Source organism: Cryptomeria japonica, chromosome 3 (genome assembly GCF_030272615.1).
Source record: "Cryptomeria japonica chromosome 3, Sugi_1.0, whole genome shotgun sequence".
Classification (NCBI taxonomy): Eukaryota; Viridiplantae; Streptophyta; class Pinopsida; order Cupressales; family Cupressaceae; genus Cryptomeria; species Cryptomeria japonica.
In genome coordinates this window covers 876057729-876065898 of record NC_081407.1, presented here as the reverse complement: position 1 = coordinate 876065898, position 8170 = coordinate 876057729, and the positions used below count along the sequence as shown (strand labels likewise).

Sequence of the window (8170 nt, the reverse complement as noted above, 5' to 3'; positions counted from 1 at the left end):
TTGCTAAACTTGATGGTTACCAGGAAAGGTATGAAAATTTGAAGATGGAAGAAGATGAAAGTTTTGTTCTCCATTTTGAAAACCTCTGTTCCCTCTCTTTTAAAAGTGAATGTTATTGCCTCTGTGCTGCAATGGAAGAGGACAACAAAAAGAGTGAAATAAAAACAACAAGATGAGGTTTCAATTTAGGAAACCTCCTACACTTTAAGCTTATAAATGCTTGGGCAGGTGAACCCTTTTATGACTATTTTCTTACAAAAATAGTAAATAGTATACAGAAAACTAGTGTACATTCCTATAAACTTTCCTTACTGACCGATACAACTAAACATTAAATGGAAAGTTGATTTGAAGTTTTTGAAAAGGACCACAAAATGCATCAAAAAACCAATAGGTAAACTAGTGCTTTATTCGAGCAATAGAGTCATCTACAGCAGACTGCAACCTAACAAGAGAAACTCGTACACAAGTCACAAATTAGTGATCTATTGACTATGTATATACCTAACATATACAAAGTCCTAATCTGCACCAGACTTCACTATGAGATCTACACAAAAATACTGATATCAATGACTTTGTTCAAAGTACATTTATATTTTCTCCTTGAGAAAAAGACTTAAAACAACTTCATTAAATGCCTAACAAGTCATTCAGATAAACAATCCTTGATTACTTAAATGAAATGAACACCAGTACAATGACATAGAGACAATACAAGTCTGAATTTAAAATTCTCTGTACTCTATATTTTATTTCTCCATCAAAAGATTACAAGTACATCCTATCTGACTTAGAAATTGCTAAAAAAATGGCTTGTATTAATTTTGCTAGAGTTTAGCTACAAAATTTGTGTCCCTTCTCTAAGTAGTCCTGGTATTCATTTATAGAGATATGGATGTGACAAGCTTCGAACTTCCTAGAAAAGAAATATTCTCAATCCTAACCATAATCCCCCTTAAAAAGGTTACATTGTTTACCATTGAAGAAGAAGCATAACAAATCAGTTAACCAGCCGAAGAAAGGCCAACTGACTACTCAGTATTCACAGATCAAGTGTCAGGTGCGTTTGATTCTTCAAAATTGTGATTTAAAAAAATCGTTGCAAGAACTAACTACTTCTGGTTGCCCAAGCGTTATTGCATATTGGAGCGTTGATTGATTCTTCCTTCACCTTGTCCCTTTCATCACATATACCTTCCAATTCTTGTTTCCTAAATAAATCACAAAACCGCACCTATTTTCTCTGCAAATCCTCTCGAATACATCTCTGCAAAAATTAACTTCAAAACAATGTCGGATGGGAAGCCGCATAGTTCTGCCATTAGTCCTTTTGAAAATTCAAATTTTCGTACCAACGGACTAGAGAAGCTTTCCTCTAAGCACTTTTCCTTTAGTCACTAATCTGCAAAGGTTACAAAATGAGCACTTTCCCATTGCAGTATCACGACAGTTGTTGGATTACTTCATTATTACTCGGGCTTTAAAGAACAGTCACAACTTAACTGCCAACACATGACAGATTAAAATTAACCACCGAGACTATTGGCGGTCTGTCACTGAGTCGCAAGGAATAACATTATAGGCACTTCACAACTACGGTACAATGACAACCTTTGTTAGTCCCAAAATTTTACTTGGGTGCCACTTGTCTGCCACCTTGCCTTGAGCCGGACCCACCACTTGACCTTGGTTTTATACCCTCCGCTCTACCACATGTCACCTTAGGATTTGGCTAGTAGATCCATCTGTTCACCAACTCACTCACCATGTCAGCACCATCAGACCCGCCTTTCTCATGGGCCCTACCACTTGGTCACTGATCCACAAAGAATAATATTCGGGCAACTTTGCATGGTGGATCAGCGACAACCGCTAGATCAACAAGAACCTGCTTGATCTTTAACTTGATTTTCCTAAGCTGCTCTCCTACCGTGTGTCACCACATGGCACCCCCTGATTGGCTCCGGAGTCCCTACCTCGACACCTTAGCATGAGCTCACTAACCGCTGAAATGAAGCTCTTCTTTGTCGCTGAGTCACGATGGATATTCTGATGAGCAACTTTATGTTGCAATCTCGCAACAACCGTCAATCATTTTGAGCTGACCATTCAATTTTTAAATTTCTTTCAGAACTTAGCCACCACCGCTTTAACTGTCTGCCTAGGCCCACTACTAGTGCTTTGTCATTGGGTCGCAAGAAATATCTGTCACACACCTTTATGTCGCGGTCTCACGACAACCATCAGATCTTCTTCCCAACCGTCCGATTTTCCTTGGACTTTCTCAACTTTTACCTTGCCTGAGTGATTCTCTTCTCACAAGCCCCACCACTTGGTCGATGGGTCGCAACAAATATTCCATCGCACAACTTTATGTTGCGATCTCATGACAACCATTCATCTAACATGAACTTGCTTGATTTTTAAATACTCGACACATACATAGGAAAAGACATAGGACCTAGGAAAATATGCAAAATATTTCAAAATTAAAGGAACCTGCCTAAGCCTACAACAAAAAGTGGCCCCTCCTTTCAACGATGCGGTGACCCTTCCACTTAAGTGGAAAAAGGTAATGGGAAAATAGAAGATTTGGAGAAAAAGCAACAGAGGTTTATTTTCAAATGGTTTTGAAATGCCCAAAAACCCTAAACCCTTAGAACCATAAACTTGCAGACAAAGGTCAAATTTCTGAATTTTGATAGACTCCAATAGCTAAAAGGCAATATTTTCAACATATTTAAAATAGTGATAACAACGACTCTAACTGGGGATGGTTGGATGCAAGGCCAACACAAGAATTTAGAAAAAAATCTAGAATGAAGACCAACAAAACTCTAACAAAAGAAAACTAAAACAAAGTAGAACAAACAAAAGCAAACCTAAACTATTGTGTATGGAAAAACTAATGAGAAATATTGTTTCAAAAACTATCCATGCATTGGTAGTTCCTATAACTCACCATTCAATCTTTGAAGTAAATAGAAATATTTCCCATTAACATTAAAAATGATCAAAGGGCCTATCCGTAGTGATTCAAATTTCTTGTGCTTGCCTTTACCTTGATATCTTGCATTCCACTGCAACACCATATCACCAATCTGGAATTTTCTTATACATTCATTTTATCAAAAAGGTACTTTGACTGTAATTGAAGTTTCATATTTCTTTTATGAGCTACAGTCCTCATTTCCTTCATCTCTACTAATTGAATCATTCTTTCTTCCATGGGCTTAGACATTTCTAATCCTTCAATCTGCAAAAAATTGTAAACTGGAAGCAAATTATTCACAGGTAGTCTAGCTTTCACTCCATAAACTAGCTCAAAAGGGGATGTACTAATGGCCTTTTTTATAGTCACCCTGTCAGCCCATAAAGCTAACCTAAGCTTTTGATCCCAGAACCTTTTATTTTCCTCTAGGATCTTCTTGATAATATTGAGGAGACTTCTATTACTTGATTCTGCCTGGCCATTTCCCCGTGGGTGGTATGGTGAAGAGTATGACATAATAATCCCATAATTAGCACAAAATTCTGCAAACTCCTCAGACCTGAAGCACATGACATTGTCCATGACCATTTTAGCAGGCACACCAAACCTTGTTATTATATTATCCATCAAAAAATTGATGACCACTTTACTAGTGGTCTGTTTGGTTGGTATGACTTCAATCCACTTGGTGAAATAATCTGGAGCCACCAGGATCCATCTATGAGCCCTGCTTTATTTTTCTATTATCTCTCCAATAAAATCAATGCCCCATTGAACAAAAGGGGCTTCAACTATAACAAAATTCAAAGGCAAAGCACCAACATACTTTAGTTTAGAAGAAAACATTTGACAAGGATCACATTTTTTAACATACTTATGAACATCCTTGAACAAAGTTGGCCAATAATGCCCTACTCTAATTATCCTACTAGCAGTAGTCTTAGCTGAATAGTGGCCTCCACATACCCCATTATGTATCTCTTTCAGAACCTTCTCAGCTTGGAATTCGTCCAGACAAACCAGTAGCATCCCATCTATTAGGATTCCCATAGATACTGAGAGGGGGGGGTGAATCAGTATCTAACTGGTATATTAAATTTCTTAACTTAAAACATGCAGAACATATTAATACTGTGTACCGGTAAGAAGAAAGTAATGCAATAAACAGAGATAAAAACAACCACATGAAAAACACACCATAACACAAGGATTTAACAAGGAAACCCAGTGTGGGAAAAACCTCAGTGGGATTTGTCACCCACAATATTCACTTACTGGCCAATAAGAGAATATTACTGCTACAAGAGGGGCCTACATATGCAAGAAGACCAACTACCTAGAGATCACTGCTCAGATACAAAATAGGAAGTCTCACTGACTTACAAAATGGATTATATAAATCCAATGTCTTGTACTACTTCAAAATAGCATTTATAATGCCAGATCCAGTATCGATTTCTGCTCTCCTTCTTACATAAACCCTTAACCTATAATTTGCATAATAGGTCTGCCTTATTTTGCCTGATTTCATTCCTCTTTCTTACTTACAAATATTCTACAATGATCTCTCTTATATAAGAGTCATTTTACAACTTGCCAAGTCGGCTTACAATGATTTTACAAATAATAAACAAAATATATTACAATAAAAATCCTATCGGCCTCTGTGCCGGTATGTTACCTTTCACTGCCGGTGTCGGTGATCTGAGTGCCAGTGTTGAGTTTGATCTTGCTAGTACCGATGGAATGCCTCGCCGGTGTCATAGGATTGTAAGGTTGCCATCAATGACAAAACCTTCAATCACCTACAATGTCTCATTGGAGTGTGCATATGCCAACAATCTCCCCCTTTGGCATTGATGGCAACACTCATGAGAAAATTTCAAAAGTGTATCCAAAACTTGTAATCCAAAAATGTGTACCAAAAATATATGAGCTCCCCCTAAGCAAATAAGTCTTTTGCAGATTATTTTCTCATACTACTACTCCCCCTTTGGCATCAATGACAAAGGTTGTCAAGGTGTCAATAGAGTTATAGTTTTTCTGTCTCAACCTTGTAACTGGGTGGTTATAATTTGAAAAAGATCCCCCAAAGCCAAATTTATACTTTCCATAAATGTTTTACTATCTTTTATTGCTGCCTCTATTCTTTGAATTATATCGGTGAGGTGCTGCATATGCTCTGTCGGTGTTTTTTGTCCTTGTACTAATGCCTCAGATATTTCCTTTCTCAAGGATGCTAGATAGTCCAGTCTTGGACTTAGTCTTAGTCTCATATTTTTAGCCTTGTTTATTATCCTCTCCTTTTGTCTCTCTAGCTTCAATAGTTCTACCTCAAAACTAGTTATCTTTTGCTCAAAAACTGATAATGTATTAGGTGAATTAACAAAATTATCTGCAAGTTTATTTATTTCTTCTTGTACCTTGCTCATTTTCTTATCTATGTCCACTGTTAAAAAGTTTGTCTTGCAAGTATCTCTATACAGAGTTTTGAATTCCTTCAATATGTTACATAGATCTGGTAGAAGTGTGTCAAATTCCCTAGTACACTTCTTTATTTGATTCTCAAAGAATTTTTGTTTTTCAATTTCCATCCTGTCTTTGAATGCATGTTCCTTTATTTGTTCAACTATCACTGTGTTGTCAGTAATATACTTTGACAAAGTGTCAAGTTGACTCAAGGAATCCTTATTATCTATGTTACATTTTGGAGCTATCATCTTCAAAATTGGGATTGTGTCATCTATAGCTTTATAAGCTTGTGAACTACAATCAGTTATTTTCTTCAAAGAATCTAAAAGAACTTCAGTTACATTGGTTGATTTGTAGCCTATGGAGGAGGAACCAACATTCTAAATATCGCTGATGGAGGAAGTAACCATGCTTGTAGTGACCTTTGTTAGGTCAGACTGTGTTTCCATTTCCTTAAGCAAGGGTTTTTGTTTCTCTCCTGTTGCCGGTGGCACTATTTCCACATGAACATGTTCCTGTTCCGGAGCCTGTTGCTCTGCTTGTTTTTCTGTTTGTGTCTCTATCTTCCAATCTGTCGATTTACCTTCAGTGCTATCAGTGTTGTCAGCTACTGGTGGCTCACTAGCCATGTTAGTCTTGTTGGTATTCTGGTATGGTTTTGTCATTGATGTCAACACCTACTAAAACACTAGCACTTTGGAGATCTAGCAGCATTCACCGACAAGCAAGTAACTATTGCACAGTTACTAGTATATGGTTCATCGACAAGATATAATGATTACCGAGACTTGGAATGATATGGAAGACACCTGGTAATGTTGAAGACATCATGTGGAAACTTTGTTTTGAAGAAATAATCATTGCTATATTCATATTTGCATATTTGCTTTTACCAACAAATAGGTCCAGGTTTACCTAGGGTTGCACCGATAGGTTTATCTTTTCCAGATTAGCATGGCACGCTATGGAGATGACTAATTATTGTTGTAAATGCATTAAGCCGACATGTTTAATCGGCTATTGCATCAGATACTATATTGTTTCTAAAATGTTTTTATTGTAATATCTTGTAGAGCCGACCTACTAAAATTGGTCTTAGCTTATGGTATAAATGTAAGATCTTATTTGTAAGATCAAATGTGGAATGCAAAAAATAATTGTGTGAAGGTATATGCGAGATTAAGCAGAGCTATACATGAAGACATCATTTGAAGGTGAAGCTAGGTTTTTGTGAAAGCATATTAGCATTACAACGGTACTGAATCTAGCATATGAAGATGCTATCTTGTGCAGTACATTCTTATTGGATTTAACCATCCAACTGTAGTCAATGTGACTCCCTTTTTGTGATTGAGCAGTGAGCTCTAGGCTGTTGGCATTTCTGCATGTGCAGACCCCATTTATGTACACTTACTATATGTAGTAGTATCATCTGATTGTGGGTAAGGTTTCCCACCGTGGTTTTTCCCCTTACAGGGTTTCCATGTACAAATATTGGTGTTATGTGTTGTGGATGACTTTGTGTTTATGTTTCATGCATTAATCTTTACCGGTATAGCAATTAACTGTTAACACTATCTACCGGAATACTTAACTGGTTTACCGATATTAAGCATTAAGTTGATTAAGTTGTTTTTGGTTTGAATTTATTTAACAACTGATTCACCCCCCCTCTCTCTTGTCTCTATTGGTCACAAATTTTGATTTCCCTCCTATCCTTTTGTAAGAAAATGAATAACTCTGTCTGCATACGAAGAGATCAGGGAAATAGAACTCAAGAACAACATATAACAAGGTTTGAGAACGTTCTACACTTTGAACTTGTCTGAAGTTCAGGTGGGTATACCCTTTGTGAATAAATTCACACTTTTAAATAGAGATCCACATTAAACCAATGCATAAAAACCTATGGACCTCATCACCTTTGCAAATACTTGAAAACATTTGAAAAGAATATGTGTTTATCTTCAATATTGATCACCAAGAAGGTTATGGAACCTAGAAAAACTATACCAGTGCCTTATCTTGGGCTTCAGAGTCACCTAATCTATACAAGAATTTTGAATTTGGACATTTCAATACATTCTATCACTTCAACTTCATTAACTTAATATATGCCTGACATATATGTAAGTTTTTTCTTTATGCTAAACCTGTTCATCAAATTCAAGCAGAAAACACTACTGATTCACTAACAGAGGGGTTCTACATGTATTTAATTCCTCCCCTTGAGCCAAAAACCTAAAATACCTCTGCAAGATTGACTTGCAATCCCCATCCAATCAAATAACCCTTGATTATTTAGAAGAACATAGAAAATCAATAAATGCATGCAAGAAGACAACAGAAACATGAGCTCAAAATGATCTGGTCTGTATATTGATATCCATCATCAATTTCTACATCTAACTCAGAGTAATTATTCAAATCCAGAAAAAGGCCCCCAAATATATTTTTGCCAGAGTTTTCTTATAAAATTCTTGAGATCCTTACAAATGAGAAGAAATTGGAAATATGAAGAGGAGGGAAAAATTAGGTCTGCAACTGAAATTGCTAGATGTCTCCTTTTCCAATTGAATTTCAATTCCTTCCTTTTCCCCATGGAAACTACTCTCAAACTATCTGATCTTTGTTGAAACAAACTTCATAATTGCATTCCTCATCTCGAGAGCTTTCTAGTGATATATGATACTTGCCATTTTG

General features: G+C 36.5%; 1 protein-coding gene across 1 annotated transcript; it reads right to left on the bottom strand.

Moving 5' to 3' along the window:
- Positions 1 to 3115: 3115 nt before the first annotated feature.
- Positions 3116 to 3583, bottom strand: LOC131874413 (uncharacterized). Its single transcript, XM_059217781.1, has one exon. The coding sequence runs from the start codon at positions 3581 to 3583 to the stop codon at positions 3116 to 3118; it is 468 nt and encodes a 155-aa protein (XP_059073764.1).
- Positions 3584 to 8170: the final 4587 nt, after the last annotated feature.

Excerpts from the sequence above, each read along its gene's own strand:
- LOC131874413 (XM_059217781.1), bottom strand. The coding sequence starts at position 3,583 with ATGGTCATGGACAATGTCATGTGCTTCAGGTCTGAGGAGTTTGCAGAA.